Source organism: Crocodylus siamensis, chromosome 2 (assembly GCF_052110815.1).
Source record: "Crocodylus siamensis isolate JL-2025a chromosome 2, ASM5211081v1, whole genome shotgun sequence".
Classification (NCBI taxonomy): Eukaryota; Metazoa; Chordata; order Crocodylia; family Crocodylidae; genus Crocodylus; species Crocodylus siamensis.
In genome coordinates, this window is record NC_143396.1 from 210,485,675 (window position 1) to 210,511,255 (window position 25,581).

Consider the following 25,581-nt stretch of genomic DNA (forward strand, 5'->3'; position numbering starts at 1 on the left):
CACGCATGATCAGAGGTCAGGAAAACAGATCTTACGATGACAGGCTGAGAGACATGGGACTCTTTAGCCTGGAAAAGTGTAGGCTCAGGGGTGACCTGATGGCCACCTATAAGTTTATCAGGGGCGACCACTAGGATCTGGGGGAACGTTTGTTCATCAGAGCGCCCCAAGGGATGACGAGGTTGAACGGTCACAAACTCCTGCAAGACCGTTTCAGGCTGGACATAAGGAAGAATTTCTTTACTGTCCGAGCCCCCAAGGTCTGGAACAGCCTGCCATCGGAGGTGGTTCAAGCACCTACATTGAACACCTTTAAGAGTAAATTGGATGCTTATGTTGCTGGGATCCTATGACCCCAGCTGACTTCCTGCCCTTTGGGCAGGGGGCTGGACTCGATGATCTCCTGAGGTCCCTTCCAGCCCTGATGTCTATGAAATCTATGAAATATCTGGCCATTATGCAGGCTTCACTCTGAGGCTTTCTCTTAGGTGTCAGATGTCAGCAGCCTGGAGGTGGGATGCTGAGGTGCACATTCCCCCCAGTGTGGTGGATAAGAGGCTGGTGGTGTGCCCTCTGTCCATAGTGGCCTCGGGGACCCCTCCCGGGGGTGCGGGTCCCTTTCGAGGGACTCTGACCCTCGGCTGCTTCTTGAAGCCCCTCTTGGGGGGGAGGGGGAGGACAGGGAGAAGGGACCCTTTGTTACTCTCAAGTCTTTGCTTTTGTATTTTCCTTCACTCTTGATCTGTGGCTGTCACTGGTTGGTCCCCCTCTGTGGTCATCACACTGTCCACATAGGTCATCATATGCACATCCTTCCCAAAACAGGAATCTTAAGCCCCCCTCGTTGGCCTCGCAAGCTGGTTCCACCCTATCTCATGTTATGGAACAGTGTGATACATACCCCCAGTATTTCAGACTGTGTCCTTGTTTGTTAGACAGCCTATCTGCTTTGAAGGCTATGTGAAACTGTGTGTGAGACTCAGGCTTTTAGAAATCAATTAATTTCTGCTGCCCATCCTGAACCTCTAAATACCATTTTCAAGCCATCAACAACAACCCTTCTGTCACAAGCAGGGGGACCACAAAGTTCTGTCTGTCTCCACTCCCCAGGATCCCTGTCCAAGGGTCTTATCAGGGAAGTGAAGCTGACAGAGTCTTTCTTCTTCCCCACCTCTGTGGACCATGGTCTCTGTGGGCAAATAGCTCTTGGGACAGTAGAGTATTAGTTGTATTGCAGAGGAGCCCTGTTGTCTTGCATGAGTTTCAGAGGAGGGGTGAGGAGTGGAGCAGTTTGAGATGTTTGGGGACTGATTGCACACTAAGCAAGGAATGCTCTGTATCCGCACATAATATTTAATTGGTTCAAGGAGCACCAGTTCAAAATAGTACTTGATCTTTCTGGCATGCTTTTGAAATGTTCCAGGAAGTTTAAGCTGGTCCAAAGTGACCTTTTTGTGGTGTGAAGTCTGTTTAGGATGTTCGAAGTGTTGCATCCACATCCTAACTATCTGAAATGCATCAACCATGTACATAATCTTGCTGCCGTTTCTTGGATTGACACGGGACAGTTTTCTTAAGTCACTGCAATTCATCTGGCCCCGTGGCATGGGCTGCGTTTGGTGCCCTGCTGGACCAGCCTTGACTCTAGCATACCCTGATCCAGACCGGCCCTACTGCCCACCTGCAGAGCTTGTCTGTTGTGGGCATCGCATGCAGTGCATGTCCTGGATAGACTCCCTGTGTTGTGTGCAGCACCTAGGACACCAGATCCAGCTCACATGCCGGACTGGCTCTGCATGCCACATGTAGCACATGGGGTTGGGCTCAGACCCATGGTCCAGATCGTAGGGGTCCACACAGGTCGAATCTGGCATTATGTTTGATGCCCCATTTCTATTGCATTTGTGCTAACTACAAGGCTTTACATTTAAATTCAGAAGGCAAAGCCTATACACAGCTCAAATCAACTGTTTGCTTAAGCTTGTTTGGCTTGCACTGCCATTTTCATTTAAGATTTAAAGTTCATTAACTTACTTTAGCTTTGTGGGCAAAGGTTCCCTGAAGTGGCTTTTCAGTTTCTTTTCCTAACTATAGTGTTTGTTACTCCTAAGTGTGTTTGATTCATAAAATAGAATGCTAAAAATACAGCATAAAACCTTTAAAACTTTAATTTCCTTTCTGAATTAATATTTGCCTGATAGTTTTGATTTCATTATAAAATGCAGTAATAATAACTGAAGAAGTGGGCAGAAATTTTAGCTGGTCAGTTTGTAGCAGTAAAAATTGTCCTTAAATTAGAACTGCATCTCAAATACCTCTCAGCTTTTTATGGGCTGAAGAGAAGATGAATGCCTGTCATCTGAAGAACTGGATTCAATATTTATTACCAATTTCTCATTCATACCATTTCTCTTTGAAATATTAAAGCCTTGAACTGATACTTGCTTCTATAAATCTTCAGCCAGGTTACACCAATATGTTAGATTATGCCCTTCTCTCGGCCTGTACGAAGGTAAGTGTGTAACTCCAGCAGCAATCCAGGGAAAAAAGTTTGAGAAAAAGCCAGAGGAACTCTCCAGCCCTCTTCCAGCCCTTTCTTAGGTATAGATTACAAGCTCTTCTCTCATATGCTAGCTCTACTTTCTTGCATTTGGATATATGGAGCCAAGTCTGCACTGATTCCTGCATTCTCTCACCTCTTAGCTGCATTCTCCTATAGAGAAATAAAAACTTTCTGTCCATTCAGCCTCTCTGTGCCAGGAATAAAAAAGCCAGTTAAGGGTGCATCTCTATATGTTGAAGGGTCTTCCCAATTCCAGATCACAAGTCAGGCCTCCCATAATTTAAATCATGAGACTTTAAAAAAATGTTTTTGTTTGCCTTCTAGTTCCTGAGCTGCTAGGGGTGCACTGAATTCATAATTTCAAATTTATCAACAGTGTATGTTACAAACATGCATTAAAAATTAAATAAATATTCTCACATAACCATTTACTTCCAGAAGAGGAGACTTAAAAAGCAAACAAATCCCCAAATAATGTCTGTTTTAGCATAAAATGATTTGAGTGAGCATCATTGTTACTCTCCCCCGCTAATGTTTTATGTTAATCTGGGACATGACCTATCCCAAACTTGTTATAGACCATTGTCCTGGATAGTTATCCTGCTACCCCTGTTGAGTATGCCTCATAATATTGCTTCTGATGGCAAAAGTCCCAGTAAGCACTTGAGATAACTTAAATGCATTTCAGGTTTTATTGGAGAGATCAGTTAGAAATGAGGCTGATTATGAAAGGAGAAATGTTACTGTCATAAAATTTAAACTTTTATAATCTTTGAGGAAAGAAATGCTCAAAATGTTTAACAATTTGGGAAATTTCATCAACTTTTCCTATCAAGTAATGTTTAAAGAACACTTCAGAGTGGTGGCTTATGTTTACTCTGGGATAGTGTTTGTTGCTTTTGTGTTACCATGTGATTTCTATTAAGCTAATTACTTCCAAATATTTTATTATACTTTGCAAAATGCCTTGTTAAGTCAGAAATATGATAATGCCATGGAGTTAAAGATATTATTGTCTTTTAGAGCACTTCTTTGTCAATTTTAAATACATTTTTCTTCTAATCTGTTTTACATCACTACATTTTAAGACATGCAGATTGCACTTCCAATGGCATACAAGCTGCAATTTTTTTTCATTCCAAGTTCTTAAAGCATAAGAACATGAGCAACTGGATTTTTTTCTTTACTTGCTCTAAGCAGTTCTCTGGAATGACATGAACCTGATTATTTGTGGGTGGCTTTGACATTTTCCTAGCCAGGATATGTATTGAAATCAGTTTGGAATCTTTTCTTCTAACATCTGGGCTTATATGTTATGCTCAGTACTAAAGCAAAGAATACCTTAGAAACCCTTCTCATAATAGCAGTAAAAGAGCTACTTTTTAATAAAATAGCACATCAAAATACTACTCAGCACAGCTCACAAAGACACTGTCATGGACCCAGAGGGACAGCCTTCCATCTTCAGCTCCCTCTGTGCAAAAATGAAGTTCATTTCCTACCTATGGGGACTTTTTACCATCTTGTACCACGTATAAATTTCCCAGAGTCTGACAAGGGGCCTTTGATCCTGAAAGCTTGCAGAAAAGGACAGGTTTTTTGCAATTTCCCAGTTGGTCTAATAAAAGGTACCATTTTGGAACCAAGAGTTCTAGTTTTTTGTATAATAGCAATAAAGTACCCTCACTTTTTTCTCAAATGAAACTAAGTTTTCGTTGTTTAAATATGGCCATTGTTTTAATCGGGGAGAATGATGCCCCAAAATATTGCTGTAGTTCCCAACACTGGATCATGACTCAGATGAGGGTCACGGGGCAATGCTGGTGGCACTACACAGAAAAGACCAGCTGGGCCACGTACCGGGACCTCCTATGCTTCCATCTCTGGGTTGCTGTCACTGCCGCACTCCGCTTCCAGCAGGGGGGCAGGAGAAAAAAAGGTTGGGAACCACTGCTGTAGATCTTAATGCTACTTTTAGTTTGATAAAAACTGTAACCTTAGCATAAATTTTAGTATGAAAGAGTTAGACTGGCAGTAGTATAAATATGAAATATTTTATCAGGTTGTTTTCTTTACCTGGTTCAGAAGTGGCCACTTCTCCATTTAATTTAATTTAATTTAATTTAATTTAATTTAATTTAATTTATTGTCTTGGCTTTTGACTTGGCGGGACTATCTCTCTAGGTTGACAGGATAATTAAAGTATGATACTGCACCTCCACTTAAAGTATACAAAACCAGTATCTAGGTGACATTCCTAGATGGAGCAGTTCATCAGATGCTATCAATCCCAGTATCTGATAAAGTAGGCTGTTGCCTGCAGAAGCTTATGCCTCTCTGAACCTGTTAGTTTCTAAAGTGCCACCATGCCCTGCCTTTTGCCCAATGTCAGACTAACAAAACTAGCTACCTCTCTCTGCTAGATAGAGAAGATTAACTGCTGTAAATTTAGATCCACCTTGTGATATCACATTTTATAATGAATATTGTTAAACTAGATTTAGTTAAGCTTGTTACCTGGAAAACTTGTTGGACTAACCCTAAGGCCAGTAGGATTTATATACGTAGGCTTGCTTACATAATGCATCTAGTGCTATGTATTGTTCTGTATTTTGCAAATAGGTGGTTGTGTTCATCATAGTCAAAATTTCAGTACTTCCAAATGGTGACTCAGATCCTGCTCCGGTATGGAATATGAGCAAGATTTAGCTTTACGCCAAAAAAATTTCATCCATTTTCTGTTATCTTGAGTCTAGCTGAGTTTGGGACCAGTCCAGCCAAGCATTTTTCCTGGCTACCTGTGAAACTAGGGTCATTTCTGACATTTTGGGGATTGCCAAATCATAGAGATGCTGTAAGAGTATCTCCTATGCGAAGGATTGTAATGGTGGTGACCTCCAGTCTGTGGGTTTGTTTGATGACAGGTTAAAGTGACATTGTAATTACTTTGATCAGAGGACCTATCCTTGCATTTTCAGTAAAACATGGTCTGGGTCTGATTTGCTTTAGCAAGTGAATTCAGCCCTTTTTTTTTACCAATCTGTGCAAATCATGGGGCTCCCAGTGCACGTTGTAAGGGTTATATATATGCCACAAAACTGCTGTCACTTCTCAGGTGGGATGGAACAGCTGTTCTACGTGTGTAATGCTGAAACATTTATCAGATTAGGAAGCAAAGATTAATGTCAGAAGTGTTGAGGAGTTGTAGTTACGATTTACCTTTTTTGCCAGTTTCCCTGATTGCTGTTGTATGCAATATCCAAGTTTCCAAGGATTTTGGGATATTTGATTTAAGATTAAAAATTGAAAAGGACTGCATTGCACACACTATCATTATCCAAAGCTGATAATTTGTCCTAGATATATAAACCATATTTTTCAAACTTAGTTGCCTAAAATAAGATACCTAAATCCATATAGAAGACTTAATAAATTAGGTTTATTTGCAGAGGTGTGGGGCACCTGGAACTCTCACCAACTTGGAGGGTTTAAACACCTGACAGATCGAAAATTTCTTAGAAAGAAAAAACAACTTTGGCATAAGTTAACACTTTACCTTGGCTTTAGTATCAACTGTTTAATTCTGGTCCTGGATAGTGGTTTTTTGTTTTTTTTTTTTGTTTTTTTTTTTACTAGTAACAGAAATAAAACTGTAAAACTTTCTGTTCTCTTCTGATGACATGTCACTAGTATGCCTGAAAAATCTACATCTACTTGATGTGGGTGGTGGTGTTTTGATGTGATGATGTGTATATAGCTTACTTGTAATATCTTTATTGTCTTTTATATTTAGATGGAAGAAGGAAGTAAAAATGTGCGCCTGGGAACACTAATTGCTTTGCTAGTAGAAGAAGGGCAGGACTGGAAACAGGTTGAAATACCAGCAGACATTGGTGGTGATCTACCTTCTCAGGCTCCACAAGCATCTGTACCTCCTCCCACTCCAGGAGGCCCTGTGATTCCAGCCCCTAGCAAAATGGAACCTCTGCCTGGAAAATTGCAGTGAGTCTCTATATTCAGCATGAACCAATGCTTTCATTGGTCCCACAGTTGGAGCCCCATTCATCCTTTGTGTAACTTATGAAATTAGTGATCTTCGTGAATTGTGCTGTCTTGTATCTAAAGCTGAATTATTGTTTGAGATCTTCTTACAACTTCGATTTATTTAGACCTTGCTATGCAGGCAAGTCTCTTTGCTATAACATCTAGTGTGAACTTAAAATGATATAGTTACACAGACATATTTCTCAGTGTGGCTGCTTTTTTAGTCTCATCGGAGTTCTTTTGCCACTTTAGCTCGTGTCACACGGGAAAGATTTTAAACTAAGATGAAAAACAAGTGTTCCAATACTAAAATAAGTGTGTCCACATTAGAGTGGATATACTTGTAGACTATAACCCACTTTTTCTAACCTGTATGTAATGGTGTCACACAGAATAACTTCTTTTTGTTTTCTTAGTAGGGTGGGTGTGAAATATTCAAGACTATTGACATAAAAAATGTGCCCATCATTAAATGAATGCAAATTTGTAAGGACAGCTTGGTAACAATCTGTATAAATATCTTGAATAGAAAATGAGTTTACTATAGTAAGACAGTCCAAGTGTTGGCTGTCTATAAATCATTGATTTAGTTAGTTTAATAGAAGTTGTCTACAAAATTGTAGCAGTACTTTTGAATCATCTTTTTTCATAAATCTATAATGCTTTTTTATTTATATTGTAAGAAGATCCTGGCTATGGGGTGCTGGTGTTGTATACCTTATTATAACTGGACAGAGTACTGTGTCCAACTGATTGATTGTTGTGTGGAGATAAGACTTGTTAAATATAGACAGAGAAATATAACTTCTTGGTAGTGAGGTTAGTCAGTAAACAATGCTGTGGCTTATGGTTCCCTGCCTAATTGCATGCCAGATTTGTTTATTTACTTTTGCTACTAGCATTCAGGCTGTCCTAACTCAGCCAGGGAAACCATGTGAAAATCACTAATTGAGATCATTATCTGTATGCTTGCTAGAGTAGGAGGATGTTCAGAATACCCACAAGGATTAAGTCAAGAGTTTTTTTCAAATAGAAGAATATAAGAATGCAACCTGTTTTAGTGAAGGTCCTAATTGCAAATGTGAGATAATTGATTTGAAACAATGAACAGCAGTTGTGATTTATATTTCTTATATAATCCCAAGCATATAGTGTTTGAGAAGTAAGGGAAATCTGAATTTGACTGTGTAAAACAGAAAATACACCAGTGGTATTGAGACGCATATTTCTTCTAAATGGCCTAGAGGAGATAGCTGTCCTATCATTAAACTTGAGATGATCTCTAGCTTTGGTCTTTTGAATCTTTGAGATCCCCAGAAACTGGTGTAATTTAGTACAGTCTCAAAACTGCACCAATTTGGTGTAGAGACCAGCCATACATATTGCAACCCTGGGGTCAATGGAGTACCGTGAGCTTTGAGCTTCCTATTCTACTTATTGACTTGCAATGTCCTTCCCCAGCTGCTACTGAAGATCTGAATTATAGCATGCGGGTTACAGTAGCTCTTGAGAGAGTTTTACATGTTAATCTAAGATGATTATTTAGATTATATTTTTATTTTAGGATTCGTTTAAGTCCTGCTGCTCGTAACATTCTGGAGACGCATGGACTTGACCCAAGCAATGAAACTTCATCTGGACCTCGAGGAATCTTCACTAAAGAGTATGTATAAACCTGATGCAATCCTGTAATTAAATCAAGCCTTCTATTAATTTGCTTGTTTTAACCTTCCCCAAATTTCATTATGTTTTCTATATTACATGGTTATTCTTTTTCTTTTTTTCCATTTTTGTCCTTTCCTTGGAGGAATTCACAAGTTGAAAGACCAAGGGAGAGGACATTGGAATCTGTGTGTGTGTGTGGGCAGGTAGGTGGGTGGGCAGTGGGGGTGATGCAAAATGAATGTATTTTTGTCTGTTTGATTCCAGAGATGGGGACTGTCTGGCTGTGGAAGCAGCTGGAGGAGACTGCAGCCCTTGTAGTGCTCTCCATTACAACCCTTTAAATGACTGACTGTTCCCAAACTGAGCTGTAACCTAGTGTTGCGCAGCTGCCCATTCAGCCACAAAGGCAAGCAGTTTTATGAGGAGTTTGAAGTTCCTGTTTACACTCCCAGGCCACATCCAGATATGCATGGACGTTTGGTTCCCCGGGGACAACTAGCAGTGGTGCATCTTGTTCCGCCACTAATTGTCCCCGCAACATGCCTGTGCCACGTGCGCTCTGGCACATAGCAAGTTACTTCTGGGGTCAGCAGCCTTACCTAGAGTCCTGGGGGCCTCCAGTAATCCTGCTGCATGGAGCCTGGCCAGCAGTGGAGTGTGGCTCTGACCATCCAGGCTCTGGCTTTGGGTGGCATACCACATGTACCATTGTTTTTTTCTTCCGCTGTGTTTTTTTTGAACACCTCAATATTCAGGGGTCAGAAAACCTTCTGTGCTGCTCCCTTCCGGCACAGAGAACAACTGAACATGCAGTTTGTGGTGCCACATAATGCATGGCCATCCTTGTCTAGGCACGGCCCCAGTGGTCGTTGCTGACCTTAGCAGGCACAACATTTCATCTGTGGAGTATTCTAGAATCTATTTTATTGTCCTTCTGGAGAGATTGACCATATCTTAAAAGTGTAGTATCTGCAAGTGACCATTCTATCCATGGCAGTATGGAATCAGCTGATTCTGGAACTGGTCACCATTTGTGTATCAGGAACTTTTGGCAGGATGCGCTACCAAGTGTATACACAAGTGTTTGTGTTCTCAGAAAGTCATACAGGGGAGGATTTCCTGCAGAAAAGCTCATTTGGTTTGGATATGTTTGTTCCCTATTTAGGCAGACACCTAAGGGTACTGGTCAAACGTCTGTTGATCTAATATGTTGGCTCTGCACAGTTTGAAATGTTATACAAAAGGTGACAAGTTTTTGTTTAAAGTTGAATACAGTAAGTGCCAAACTGCAAAAGAAAATATTACTTTCCCTAGCCTCTGTTTCCTATGTTGATTTGGATCATATGGGAAGCAAGAGGGATGGTGTATAATTTCTAATAGCAGTGCATTATTCGAAATTCTTTTAAATTATATAATAGTAATTTATGGTGTGTAACTAGTCTATGGCAGGTGGAAACCCTCTGGGAGTCAGGGTTCTAATTAACATTCTGTAGTAGTCATGGAGATGTACCACAGATTTTTACTTGGAAGATAATTATTACAACTACAGAAATATCCCTCTTTAAAATTTATTTCTTTTGTACAGAAAAAGTTGACTTGGAAATATTTTAAAGATACACCCTGCAGCTTTTATTTAATGAAAAAGATTTCAAATACTTAGATCGTACTATCATATATTATTTGAAAATAAATGTTTGTAGTTATTTGTAGACGGGGCATTTCATTGTTTAGATGTAATCTTGCATGTTCACATGAAACTCAAGTCTGCAAAATACATGCCATCTGCAGGGGTAAGTAATTCTGGCCTCTCTATCAAGGTAGAATAATAGGTAAACAATACAGCTTGCTTATGTTGTTATAAGCAAGTTGATGAGCAGTCATTATTGGTTACCATGGAACTTAGGCAAATATTAAAACATCTACCTTTCTGGTTCATTAAAAAGATTTTGTTTTTCTACCCACAGGTTATCTTAAAAATAATAGATACCTTTAAAACTTAAGACAGCTCCAGGAGAGGGTTTAACAGATTTACTCTGTATTTTAATTGGTTGTTTTAGCAGACTAAAAAATCTTTTTTCCCTTGGATCTACAGACATGTTGACTTGATTCCCTATTTTTTTCTTTTTTTGGTTGTTGAAACTTGTAAGTTGATATGAAAGACAAAATACTGTTCATCTATATATGTGTGTGTGTGTGTATGTGTGTGTGTGTATAATTGTAATGATAATCACAGTTAAAAAAAGAAAAGTAAATTTATAAATATCTAGATACATTTGGTAAGGTCTAGTTATTTGGAATGTGGGTGCGTGCATGCATGTGTGTGCCCTAAGCTCTGTCTGTGCTCAGCAATTCCAAATAACTAGACCTTACCAAACATAGATAAATGGATATCTAACTTGTAAGTTGATATGAAAGACAAAATACTCTTCATCTTTATCTATATAAAGATATCTCTATCTATATAGATAGATATCTATTTAAAAGAGATCTATATAGATTGATATATCTCTCTATGTATATATAGGTAAAGATATCTTTTTATATAAAAAGATGAAGAGTATTTTGTCTTTCATATTAACTTACAAGTTAAATATCTATTTATCTATGTTTGGTAAGGTCTAGTTATTTGGAATTGCTGAGCACAGGCAGAGCTTAGGACATGCACATGAAGGCACGCATACAGGTTCCAAATAACTAGATCTTACCAAACGTATCTAGATGTTTATACATTTACTTTTCTTTCTTTCTTTTTTTTTTTTTAAACTATGACTATCATTACAATAATTCCCAGGGGGGCATTCATCGCTCCCCGCCACCCTGCCTTCCACCAGACTTAACAGCTGCATGCAGCTCTCTAAGCATCTGGGCTGTGCTCCGTGCTGCCTCTGTGCTGCACTGCGGTGGCATGTGTGCATGGGTATTTATCGACCAAATTATTGGTCACATCAGGCTGATTTCTGACAACAATCAATTTTCTTTATATCGGTGCTGATCCAATATTGGACTGATGTATTGGTGCACCTCTACTTATGACATGATTAACTTGTTAATTGCACCATAAATAATAACTGTAGCATGCTCTGGCAGTAATGGGACAACAAGACAAGAAGCGAACCATAAGAGGTTCCATAGCTGATAGGCTTCCTGTGCGTTGGAAATTTAAAATCTACATGGTGCAGTCTCATGCAAGGCTGTGCCTCGTGGCTGTCAGCCTGCTGGAGTGCAGGAAACCCATTAGCTTTTGGGCTTTCTGTGCACTGTCAAATTGAAAAGGCACCAGGGGAAGCATAGCATCAGGGACATCAGACACAATACCAGCATTCTTTCATTACCCTTTGAATATACAGATCAGTGGGAACCCTGGAATCAGGGACTTATTCCCAGTGTTGGGCTCCCCACCTGACAAATCCTGCCTGAATTTGTGACATGGCAGGTTGTGTGGTGATTTTTGGAATCCAGGATAAAATTTGTTCAGTTCAATCATGCAATTAACTGAACATCTGTCAGGGACCTTTGTTTTTCTGTGTATCAGTTTGTCCATCTGTAAAGTGTGGCGCTCTGTATAGATTAATTATTGTTTGTAAAATACACTTGAGACCTATTATGAAAGTTATCATAATAGTGGAAGAATTAATAAAACAACAAAATTGAATAGAAACCAAAATGAGCATTCAGTGTAAATCTCAATTTTAAAAATGATGGATGCCATAATTCAGTACCTTTTAATTATTGCTGGACAATAGCAATGTTTAACTTAATCTATAAGCTACACTTTGATAAGTAGCTACACATTCGCCATACAAAATATAGAGAAAGTGACTACATTTTAAAAAAGCAGTGGCTTCTAAATGAAGGTAAACAAATAAATTGCACCTTCGGTTTTACCTTATTATTGTTTATTACTACTATTAAGTATTTATGTACTTCTGTAAAAGTATCCAAAAACTAAAAATGCACAGAAACCAGCTGAAGTATATGAAATTGTACACAATAGTATTTTATAGCATAAAAATGAGGCTGTTAAAAACCTATTTCAGCTTCAGTCCCAGTATGTGTTTTAATAAAATGCTTACTAATGATACAACATTGTTTATAAACTTTTTATTTATTACAGATTTTGTAAAAAGCTATTATTCTGATGGTTGGTTTCGGGACCAGGATTTGCATTGGGGTGATTGTCGGCTCTAGTCTGAGACTTGTGGGGTGGGGGAGCTTCCCCACCAGGATCTTTAAACCCCACATCTGGCCAGACTGCTGGGTGCAGGTGATCAAGGCTCTCAGTAAGAGAACTGAAGGACTTTAAAGCCAGGACTATCAGATGTGGGGTTTTGACAATCAGCTGTTAGATTCAGGGCTGCCTGTGAACCAAGAACTGGACCCAGGGCTGTGAAGGGTGGGGCTGACAATCAGTTGACTATTAGACCTGCATGTGGGGCTGCTGTACCCGGCTTTCAGTTTATCATAATCTCATGCACCACTCTGGTCTGGCAAGTAGTAATGGTGCAACTGGTACATTACTGGAGGTGTGGTTTTTGGGATTGGGCATCAGATCCCATTGCACCATTAAATCAACATGTGCCAGAGGCCTGAGATTTTAGCTAAGGGGTGTGAGGTTTTTTTGTCTTCCCCCAACTACACTCTGTGATGAAAACTTCAACTCGTATTCCTATTTTTCTTATATTAGTCTTGGGTGGGCGGAGCGGGGTAATGATAGACGACAGTTTTCTTCCTTGTACATACTCTGATTAGCAGAGTGAAGCATTGTATATCTACTATAATTTTTCATGGTAAACTCTGCACCAACAAATTCAATCTCTGTCTTTCTTGTAATGGATTGATTCCCATCAAAAATAAGCATAGTTGGTGCCTCTTTTGCCTGTGGAGAACCACATTCTCAGTAAATGCTGTGTGCGCTAGTTTTTCTGCTTGAGGACTTATGCTTGGCTTATGTAACATCTATGAGAAGAACAATCCATATGGGTTTATCTGTAGAAAAATCTCAATCAGAATAAGCTAGCTTGTGTCTGTTTTCCCTCAAGGTCATGCCTGTCTGTGTTCATTCTACTCTGGTAAGCTGAACTACTTTCAACTACAAAGGTGTGAGTTTTTTTTAGTTTCTCCCTGGATAGTTCATGAATAGCACTGGGCCTTCTTCACTCAGTCACTATCTGTATAGCATTCCCTTAAGGCAGGTGTGGGAAAAATATGGCCCGTGGGCTGGATCTAGACCATGAGCTGATTGGTTTTGGCCTGCAGGCAGATGCCCACCATTTAATTATATCCAGCCCATGACTGCCCCTGTTGCAGCCCATATGGAGCTGATCTTCCAACCTCACTCACCAGAGGGCCCTGGCCCCAGCCCACAGCTTCCCAGTGGGGCTGCTGCTGCTGCAACAGCTGGAGAGCTGCTTGGCTTCCCCTGCCTCCAGTGGCTCCTCCTTTTGTCCCTGCTGCAGACAGCAGGTAGAAAGGGGAGGCAGTGGTGGGTGGGGCAGGTTGCAGACAGGAGCTCAGGGCAGGCTGCTCCAGGTGGGAGCAGACAGGGCTCAGCCCCATGTGGAGCATTAGGGAGCAGTTGTGGGCCAGAGGTGAGAGAGGGGCGGGGGCAGACTGTACCTACATCACCCTGGTGAGCTCTGCTGCACATGGCCCCTGCCCATTCCTCCCCTCACCCACCCCATGCCAGCTCCCATTGCTCGGGCAGCTCCCCACATGCAAATACTTAACCCACAGCCTACCACACAGGCACCTATCCCCCAGCCACACACAACACACTCCCCACATACCTCTCCTTCGCAATATACAAGAATAAGACTTTATTTTGAGCTATTTTGCAATTGCTTCAATATAGTGTTGCCCCTGAAGAACTCAGGACCTGCCAATCCTCACCACTTTGGTGTTATAAGCACAGATCCTGGTTTTCTCTAATTAAAAAAAAATCCCCACTTTTCAGATTTAAAAAAGTCCAACAAAATCCACATTTTTCCGTGATTAAAGTGAAATGCCACTAGTATACATATACACCTGTAGTGGTTTTAATCACGGAAAAATGTGGATTTTAATAATGGAAAATGTGGATGGGGGGGTATATCTGAAAATTTGGGATTTTTTCTTTTTTTTATCAGAGAAGACCAGGATCCCTGGTTTTAAGTTTCAAACTGCAGGGGAATGCAAAGAGAGTCACAGCTGTTTCTTCCCTTTATGTCCTTGCATGGGAATATGGAGAGGTGTAAAGAGACCTGTCTATGCATACAGTGAGTTTGGCCCTAATTATGACATCTCATAAATCCACAGGTACTGCAGGGTATATTATCATTCTTTTTATAAGATACAAGTCTCAGTAAGCGTAGCTTTTGAGAAGAACATCTATTGATTAGATTAGTACAGGTTTTCCTTGCTTTATGCTATACATGCCTTCCTGGAAAACAGCACATAATTCAAATTCGCATAAAGTTAACCCACTTTACAATTTAACAAATAGGGATGCATTTCAAGACCTCGACTGTACTGATGGCCCAGCCCCATTTCTACCACTTTTACAAGACGATTTTGGTACTCACCAGCAGCAGACAGTACACACAAGTGCACGGTGGTGGTGAATGTTAACACGATGGGGATGGCAACTACAAAACACGTGTTGCAGACAACGAGCAAGGAGCACATATCCACACAGGAGGCTATATTTTGGTGCGTGTCAGTCCCACAATGCACCGCACAAGGCAGCTAACTTTGGGCTTCCACCACAACGATCGCATAAGAGTGAATTTACCTTGCATATAACAAATTTTTGGTATAAAAAGGGTCATCACATAAGAGCAAATTAGCTCATACAGAACCCACATAAAGCAAGGGAAACCTGTATTCCTTGCTCACCTTCCCCCTTTGTAGGAAAAAGGGAACAGCCCAGTACTTGCTGTATAGCCACCACTAGGGGATGCTAGTGTACTCTCCAACAAATACCACTTGTCTGATAAATTATGAGTGTTTACACCATTTGGTGTTTTAATTTACTGTCTTTCAGTATATTGTTTTTTCATCCTGCCTTTTTAAACTGTAAAATGTATTAAAAGTAGGCCGTTACCCTTGAGAACAAGGGCTGTATATGAGTTTTTGCCAAACTAGTACCATAAGTAGAAATGGAACATATTCATGTTTCTGAGTATCTGGGTCATCTAGTTATGGTAATGTAGCATAGTATAACTACATAATTGCCTGGCTCTGCAGACTCCAAAGTAACAATTTGTCAAAGATGCTTATTCACTTAAATGTGTGTGGTGGGAAGGAAAACGTGCTTACTCATGACTGAATGCTCTATTGACCATGAATTTATCCAGCTTACAATTGTCTCTCTCTGTGTAGAACAGTTGAAAAGTAGGCTTGCTGCCAACTATATGTCATTTTAAAAAATACTATACAAGTATGATTTTTAAAACTCCATTTAATTTGGAATTTATTTGTGTCCGTTACCAGCCATCCTTATTTTAAGGCCTTTAGTCTAATGAATGCTTTGGTTATACCCTGTGACATTCACTGAATTAGGGTTTGACTCTGTCTCTATATTAATAAAATGCACAACACAGAATTTGTTGAAAGAAATATATCCTTCACTCATAAAATTTAAAGACTTATAAATGAATCTTCTAATCTAAAAATAAAGGTTAATAGTGCTAATAAAGTTTTTATAATTTTATGTTCATTTCAAAGCTAAGGAATACCCATAAAATGACTTCCATGCAGTGTGTAAATGGTATAATAAGCAGAAGGTTTTAATTAAGCCCTTATTACTGCCATTTTTTTAAATGTTGAATTTTCTAACGGTTTAATGTATTAACTGGGAAAAATGGTCACAATTAAGACATCTACTTATTTTTCCCAAAGAAATAATAGCATTCCAGGAAGAATTCAATTTATTCAGTTAATCCTTTTTTTTTTTTTAATTTGGTACAATACCTATATTAAGTAACAAATGCTTATTTTGAAAGAAATTCAAATTTACTGTTGCTGTATTAAGTACAGCTTTGCCAGTTAAGTAGTGTCTACAATAAAGTGTACAAGAAAATTACTTCAAGTTTAGATGTAACCCTGGTTTTATAAGCATTTTATACTGATTATAACTGAATCTGCAATAGAACGATTTTTAACTATACAAGGATGCTACACGAAAAAAGCCCTGATAATGTAGACAGGCCTAATATGTGGGACTAGGCCTTTTGCCCGAGTTCTAACAGCATATTTAAAAGTATGCTTACCCAGATGCATGCAAGGTAGTCCCTGTTATTGTCCCATTGAATGAGCATATTCACTTTTAATTCCTTTATAGTGTTCACATTGTGTAACCATTCAGTGGAAGTGATTACTACTCCATTTGTTTTTTCATAGGATGTAGCTTAAAACTGTTTTGATTCAAAGTCTTTATTTAAACTCAGTCTTGTGTCGTATCATGTAACGAAGCCTATATGCTATACAGTTTAACGAATCATGTAACATGGCTTAAAATCCTCTAATCCTCCAAACCTCACTTAAAACTGAAATAGAAAAAAGCCCATGGAACATAGCGAAAGCAGTTGTTTGTGATCACTTGTGTTTATTATAATACAAATGAAATAGTTTTTATTTGTTGAGTCCCAAATACAATGTGAGCACGTCTTCCACTGACAGACAAGTTTCTTTGAGTAAATGTGATATCCTTTATTAGACCAACTGAATAGTTGGAAAAATTGTTCTTTGCAAGCTTTCGGGCACAAACACCCTTCTTCTGGTACAGTGAGAGTCTGCTGGTATTTTGTGTTCTCCATGATGGAATAGAAGCTAATATGAAAAATGCAAGTCTGTGAAAATACAATGCATAGCAGTAAGGATCAGAGGCGATGGGAGACAAGGCATGAGACAGACAGGTGTTGGGGGAATGGGGAAGTGTTGACCTAGTGATAGAATGTAGCTGGTAAATGTAGAGAAGATACTTGGGGTTATCAGATGACAGGTAGGTTATAATGTGCCAGAAATCCAATGTCTGTATTTAGTCCATGATTTTTTGTATCCAGCTAATCTATGAAGTGGAGTTTGTAGACTCATCTACAAGTGTTTTTTATAACACAGCTGCTGTGCACTGTCCCAGTTTTTAACTCCTTTCACCAGCAGAAGTGGATACTCTATGAACATTTGTGTCTCTCTAAATAGATAAGACTATTTCTAAAGAATAAGAATTTTTACTTCGTAAATAATTATTGGTTCGGAATAGTTGCCTTTTAATTTCTGATTTAATAACCAGAGTTATTACCATTCTAAGAGTCAACAAGCTAATGTTTCCTTCTTATGTCAGTTATGCTTTGCTTTTTGTAATTAGTTATATTATTATTTGATCAACAGGGATGCCCTCAGACTTCTGCAACAGCAACAGAAGAGCAAAACTACTGAATTGAAACCTATGGTTTCTCCTGCCTCTCCCCAGCCTTCTGCAGTGCCTTTGGCCCCACAAGCAGCAACTGTGTCTTCTGCTTACCCAAGGCCTGCAATTCCACCAATATCTACAGCAGGACACCTTGGTGTACCGGTAATATTAAAACACCATTCTTCTATTCCAGTCTCAGCTTGCATTTCATTTTAGCTAAGAAAGGTTGCTGATATGTTTTGTTTGTTTGTTGGGGCTTTTTTAGTGGAGAGCAAATTAAAGACAACCATGTTGAACTTATTTTTTGGAAAGTGTAGGTGGCCTGGAATTTAGAACTCCTGAGATTAATTTCCAGCTCAACTAAAGATTTACATGATTTTTAGGCTTGTAATCTATCTGTTCTTCCTTGGTGCTATAGATAAAGTGTTTTTTTTCAGCTGAACTTTTATATACAGGCTGGTTGCAGATATGAACTGCCTCCCTCCCCCAAAAATACGCTTTACTTAAAATTTGGCATGCTCCTGCTCCAAGCCGAGTACATGCCCAGAAGCAGCAGTACGTTAGTTCAACCTGGGTCTGCAGCATCTAGTTAGATTAGATGCTTTAGTGGGGCGTTTATCTAATAGCTGATTTGAATCAACTTTAGATAAAACCACCAAAAAGCCCCTCTGAAGTGCCCGATCTATGCAGATGCTGCAGAGCTGAGTCACACTACCACGCTGCTGCTTCCAGTAAGGCGCTTTTGTTTTTTCTCCATGTCTGTAAGCAGTCACAGCATACCAAAGCTAGTTGGGAATTTGCCCTGAGAAGTGAGGTAAATTAGCCCATGCTGAGCTCTCTGCAACTGCAGCTAGTCTGCCCCCAGTTTCTTGAATTTCACTACATGACATACGCTGGGCTTTTTTGACACACCTTACATTGGCTCAGTTGAAATTACTTAATTTGGCTAAAAGCATCACTGACCACTGGTACAAAGACAGTTTAGTATCTTTAGTCAGCCTACTATAGTTAAATTAAAGATGCTTAAAAAATAAATCCACCTAACACCATTTTAGTCCACTTAAATTGAATTAAACTGAGTTTTTTGATAAAAATTGGTTTCTATTTTTAGCTTAGTCAAAAGGCTAGGATTTCTTAGGGTAATATCTTTTATTGGACCAGTGGCATACTTGGGATGAAGTTTGACAAGCTTTCAAATACAAGACATCCTTTATCCCTCGTCAGTCAACTTAATTGAAAAATCACCTCTCTTTCCTAGCCGTAGTATCTGTTTATTCACATGTAAAATAGATATACTTATCTGAATCTTTGTGAAGTGCTTTGCATTTCTGGTTTATAAACAGCATAAGAATGGAAAATTCTCTCAGTAGTGATTAAAAAAATGGTCATGAAATCTGGTGTAGAGTAAATTTTGAGTTGGATAGAAGAGCGATGCTGAGAAATTGATTAATGTGTTAAAAATGGCAGAACTGTAGACTTTTTTTTCCTGAGTATCTTGGTCTGTAATGGGATAAGTATCAGAACAGGTTTGTGGGTTTTTTTTTAATTCCAGGCCAATTTTTTTTTCTTTAATCAAAATCCTTTTACTTCAACTGTATAGTACTGTGACTGTTTTATTTATTTAGTATAGGTTCATTACACAGTATATACTGTCCCATTGGCAACCATTTCTTCCCAAATTCTCCTGTGCTTCCTGATTAAATATCTTTACAAATATTGCAAGGAATTGCAAGAAATTGTTTCCATGAAAATTTTGAGAGTACCAAATTATGACATGAGTGAATGAATCTGGTAGGACAAGGACAGATTGATGACAAAAAAAATTATCTTAAATAATCATCTGAGGGACTGACAAATTGCTAGCTTACAGAGGTAGCCTTCTCTTAAAGTGGGGATGGAGCAAAATGTAATGTAACGGATTGGATCTTTAGCTGGTATATAGAGCAGTGCTGATTTACATCATCAGCTAAGAATGGGGGCTGGTATGTCTGAAAGTCTTGTTTGAAGCACTCTGCTAGAACTCACTGATAAAGTCAGTACATGGAAGCCTCACCTCATTGGTGGAGAGAAAAATATTAGCAGGATAATAATAATAGCAGTTGATTACACTTTTACTGTATTTACTTGAATATAAGATGATCTTGATTATAAGGTGATCCCCTCCAATAATTAGATTCTATATATGGAAAATGTATACATTAGTTTATAATTTTCCAGGTATAGAATCTAATTATTAGAGGTTTGGCTTGAATTTATCCCCCTCCCACTGCTATAGCAGGGAAAATTTAAATATGTGGGGGGGTCAGGTAGCCTATTAGCCCTTTGCCTCCCCCAACTTCTTCCCCCTGCAGCCCCTTTCTCCTCTCCCCACCCCTCCTCTCCACTGACAGATCCTGGTCTCCCTGAGCACATGGAAGTGAGGAGCATATTTGAAAACATTGACCTTGAAATACTGCTGCTTGCAGACATGAACCACCCCCTCCAACACGCTTTATTTAAAATTTGGTGTGCTCCTGCTCCAAAAACAACACATGCCCAGAAGAGACAGTGTTAGTTCAGCCCAGCTCTGCAGCATCTGCATAGAGTGAACACTTTAGTAGGGCTATTGGCGCTTTTCTCTAATAGATTGACCTTAAACTACGTAGATGTAACAATTGGGATGTGGGTTGTAGCTGTGTTGGTCTAGGCAGGCAAGGTTTTTTGGGTAAATCTGATAACTTTTATTAGACCAACTCAAATAGTTGGAAAAATTCTTCTTTAGCAAGCTTTCAGGAGACAAGCTTATCCAGTTTGTGATGGGTCCCTTGACCATGCCCAGCCTAGGCATGTTGGGCAGCCCGGGATGTAGCATGTGAAGCTGATCCCACCGCACTTGCACAATGGGGCAGTGTGGCAGCTGGACTCAGCTTCCTGGCAGCCCCAGTGGCGTTGACTCCTTCTGGTCTCTGCTGCCAGTGTCACCTCTGCAACTGGACCTGGCCCCTCTGCACAGACACTCCAGTCTGTCTGTCCTGCACCAAATGGTGAGGATGGGCAGTGTCTCTACTGAGACTGGCCTGGGACTTGGCACACTTGGTTCGGCGGGCAAGGAGCAGCGTCTGCAAGTTGGCCAGGTGGGTGGGGCTGGGGCTGGACCTGGGCTTGTGGGACGGGTGCTGGTTCTGTGGGCATTGGTGTGCCAGGTCCTGGCCCCATGTTGTCACTGTTCCACAATCCTGGTCTTGCCTGACTGGTCTCCTTCTAGACACAGCTGCCCACCCGCCCATGACCCCATCATATTTGCCTGGCCGATTGTGTTGTGACCACGTGGGTGCTGGGCTGGTCTACATGGAGGCCCCGGGGCCAGGATCACTGGGTGGTGATGGTGCGGAGACAGGCCCTGGGGCAGAGTCCCTTAAGGAGTTTTGGTGAGCTGTTGTGGGGGGAGGAAAGGATCCTGACCTGGCCTGGCAGGTGGGGAGGAGTTGGGGGGCCTCAACCGCTCACCAAAACTCCTGACTTGGCTCTCCAGTCTAAATAATTGCTCACTTTGTTGTATGCAAATGTAACACGAGGGGCTTTTTTCTCCATGGAGACTGAGGGGGGGAAAAAACCTTATCTTGTATTCAAGTAAATACAGTGTGTTTTAAAAGTATATAATTGTGGAATGAACAGAGGCTTTAAAGATTGCTGCTTGCCAGTCCTACTTGTGTGTGCCAGTCATCTTAATTTCCTTCGGCCCTTGGAGCTCAAGTACCCTCAGAACATACTGTATGAATTTAACATACGTATTATGGTGCCTAGGATCCTTTGTAATTATTCGAATTTAAATTTGGCAGGATTGTTTCAATGAGACTAATACTCATTTTTTTTTCAGATTTTGGTTAATTACCCTTCAGTTTTATGGGGTGAGAAAAATCAAGCAACATACCCTATTCATTTCCTGGGTTCCATGTAATCTGTTGTGTAGGTCTGAAATAGACTTGTCTTCCTGTAGTCTTGAAGCAAGCATGAAAAAATTCAAATATTTTGTTTGAACTTAGTCAATAACTGTTAGTATTGAATTATATTGTTTTTTGAGACTTAAGTGGTGCTGCCAGAATTTTATCCTCATATGTAGTATGGAAAATATTACTTTCTGTAGGGTACGTTCACAGAAGTCCCTGCAAGCAACATCCGAAGAGTTATTGCCAAAAGATTAACAGAATCTAAAACTACTGTACCTCATGCATATGCTACTGCGGATTGTGAACTTGATGCTATCTTGAAATTAAGGAAAGAATTGGTCAAAGGTTAGTGAAAGTTATTTTTATTATTATTTTATGACGGAACAAGGAACTCATTTAGTCAAGTCTTTTCAGAAAAAAGTATTTTAATTCTAAAATTATATCTTCTGACTATATCCATACTGCAAATATGGAGGCAATTTTATTCTCCTCTATGAAATCATAGCAGCGCATCTCCAGGGCCTTCATAATCAGGATAACTTTATTATCCTGTTATTTACCTTGGTAACAAATATTTACTGGCACTGGCTTTGCAGTATGCAGACCAGACTGAAAGAGACTGTTACTGCAAAATTCATCAGCATTACTTGTGTCCTCTCCAGTCCTTAATTGTTCTTCACGCATCATCTGCTGTATTAGAGCAGCGCAGACATTTTTGACACTTCTGACATGTCTGTCACTACACTGGGAACAGCTAAGCAAAAATTACCACCTGCTTCAGCATCTAGTACATCCGATACAAACAATGTCATTCCTTGTGATTACTGGATTCAGACAGTTCAGCAGGAGATTGGAAGACAGAGATGTTAATTCACCAACTAGCGAGAGGATGTCGACGCAACTGCTGTTTAACATAGGGTGGCTGAGTATACAAATTCTTGCGTATATCTTCAGACTTCATGCATTTTTTCTGATTAATCCCCTAAAGAGTAAATCACGTATTTAGAATATAAACGAGGTATGTTTTTATGGGCTGAAATTCCATACAACAAATCTGCATGTGGGACAGTGGGGTAATTACAGTGAAAAATAGACAGATACTCCTTGCAGCAGTCTATGGTGCTGGAAGCCTGCAGTCTGCTAGTCTAAGTCAATTGAAAGGTAATCAATTCTGATTAAAATTGTACGCATATGGCCTTGCCTTTACTAGGAATAAAGATGCATTTTTTAACTCGTAGCTGATTAATGGGCCCCTGGTACATTACCAGCCTGATGCAATTAATGAGTTAATCACATTATAAATAGTAATAGTGTCAGACATTCAGCTGATTTATGGTGCCATAAACTAGCACCTGCCACAAAGGTATTCCTCAGAATATATGGATCATCTTTGTAGCTTACTTGTATGGTGCCATAAATCGAACTGACCAAGGACTGTTGGGGCCATTCCTGACATTCTGGGCTCTCAAACTGACCCAGGGCCAAGACTGAAACTGGCTGGGGTTAGTCCTGAGTCTAGGGTACAGCCTCCTTCTGCCCTGTTTGCAAGAGTGGGTTGGGTGCAGTTCAGCAGTAGTGCTGTTTGGATCAGGGGAATTTTATGTCCCACATGTGCATGATACAGTGTTTAGGATGGGGCATAAAATTCCTCTGATCCAAATTGTGCCATTCCTTTAATGTCTGCCAGGGACTGTGGAAAAGTCCTAATGAAGAAACCTGGCTGCCACCTGCCTCACCTAGCAGTGGCTGTGGTTGGCAGGTGCCTGAAGCTCCCAAACTTACCATAGTAGCTGGGAGGCTCCAGGCATGGAGAGCAGAGCTCAGTGCTGCCTGTCCAGGCTAGGGCTACACAGTGCAGGCGGTGAGGCTGCACTGATCACAGCCACCTCCCAAGACTTAGGGGCTGATGAAGGAAGTCTCATCCCTATACTTTGTATTTTTTTCCAGAGTTTGCACGCCATTCCCCACCACCTATTGGGCTTCTTGAAACGGGAAGTCCTAGACACCATCTGAGTTCTGAGAAGTCTGATCTTTTTTGGAGCTCAGGTGGCACTCTGACAGCAGCCCATGTGGGCTGGCCTATGGCAACATCCTGAGGGATAGCCAGCATGGGTTTGTTGCAGATAGGTCTTGCTTAACCATTCTTAATTCCTTTTACGACCAGGTGACCTATCAGCTGGACAAAGGAGAAGATGTCGTATATCTTGACTTCAAAAAATCTACGATTGATGCCATATATCTTGACTTTAAAAAAGCCTTCGATCTGGTATCCCATGATCACCTCTTAGCAAAACTGCTAACTGCAGCCTTCATAGACATTAGGGCTGGAAGGACCTCCCAAGATCATTGGTTCCAGCCCCCTGCCCGAAGAGCAGGAAGTCAGTTGGGGTCAGATGACCTTAGCAAGATAATCATCCAAATGCTTTCTGAACGTGTCCAGAATAGGTGCTTGCACCAATTCTGGGGGGAGTCTATGCCAGATTCTGGAGACTCAGATGGTAAAGAAGTTTTTCCTTATGTTCAGTCTAAAACGGTCTTCTAGCAGTGTGTGACTGGTAGACCTTGTGTTCCCTTGAGGTGCTCTGGTGAACAGATGTTCTCCCAGATCCTGATGCACCTCCCTGATATAGGCTGTCACCAAGTCCCCTGAGCCTATACTTCTCAAAGTTGAAGAGCCCCATGCCTCTCAGTATCTCCTTATAAGGCCTGCTCTCTTGGCCTCTGATCATGCACGTGGTTCTTCTCTGGACTCTCTCAAGCTTCTCTACATCCTTTTTAAAGTGTGGAGCCCAGAATAGGATGCAGTACTCCAGCTGTGGCCTCACCAAGGCCAAATAAAGCAGGAGGATGACATCTTGGGTCTTGCTTGAGATGCATCAGTAGATGCAAGCCAGGGTTTTACTTGCTTTGCCGGCTGTGACATCGCATTGATGGCTCATATTCATTTTGTGGTCAACCATGACCCCCAAGTCTCTTTCAGTCATGGTGCTAGTAAGCATAGCACTGCAAAGGCTATAGGTATGATGTTGGTTCTTCCTCCTGAGGTGAAGCACCCTGCATTTCTTCATATGTAATGTCATCAGGTTTTGATCTGCCCGCCTTGTGAGCCTGTCCTGGTTGGCCTGAATCCCCAGTCTATCTTCTATAATGACCTCACTTCCCCATAATTTAGTGTCATCTGCAAACTTAGTCAGTCTGCTTTTGAAATCTGAATTCAGATTGTTTATGAATATCTGGTCTGAATACTGAACCCTGGAGGAAGCCATTGGTCACCATGTGCCTTGTTGATTTGGTTTCATCGGCTATCACTCTCTGGGTACGATGATGGAGCCACTTCCCCAACCATCAGACCGTGAGTTTGTCGAGGCTGCAGTTCCCCAATTTTACTATGAGGACATCAGGGGAGACCAAGTCAAAGGCTTTTTTGAAATCCTAGTAAATGACAACCTCTCCTCCCCTGTCCGGGTGATGCGTCACCTGATCATAGAAGGGAATGAGGTTGGTCAGGCATGACCTACCTGTAATGAAGCCTTGTTGGTTATCTCTCAAAATGTTGCCTTGTGTTATTAGCATGTTGTTGATGTATTCTTTAATAATTTTTTCTAAGATTTTTCCAAGTTTAAGCAGTTTAGGCTAGATGCACAAAGGAACTGGTGTGGATCCTTGAAACCCCACTGAGTTGTCACTTAACCCTAGAGCTACTTGAAGATCGCAGGCACCTAAATTTTTAGTGATAATGTCCCTTACACATCTAAAGGTTTGCTTTGGGCCGTATCTTGCAGTTCTTCAGCCTTAGCATTTCTTTGCCTATCTCACCTGTAGGGCTTGATGTAGTCAGCATTCCCAGACCATGCTTAATGGATCAAATGGTGGTGATCCTGCTCTTCTCTTATTCAGTAGTGTATTGGTTAGAGTACTTACTTGAATTTCATCCTCAGGGAATGTAAACCAACATCTCTCACTATAAGGGCAAATCCCTAAACACGAAGCTATAT

At 40.5% G+C, this 25,581-nt stretch overlaps 1 protein-coding gene across 1 annotated transcript in view; it reads left to right on the forward strand.

Annotated features, from left to right (window-relative positions):
• Positions 1 to 25,581, forward strand: part of PDHX (pyruvate dehydrogenase complex component X) — a 104,976-nt gene that overhangs the window by 41,517 nt on the left and 37,878 nt on the right. Inside the window, exons 4-7 of the mRNA XM_090032930.1 lie at positions 6,357 to 6,565; positions 8,172 to 8,270; positions 17,639 to 17,822; positions 21,784 to 21,931. Coding sequence (XP_089889056.1) covers positions 6,357 to 6,565; positions 8,172 to 8,270; positions 17,639 to 17,822; positions 21,784 to 21,931 — 640 coding nt within the window. The remainder of the gene's footprint in view (positions 1 to 6,356; positions 6,566 to 8,171; positions 8,271 to 17,638; positions 17,823 to 21,783; positions 21,932 to 25,581) is intronic.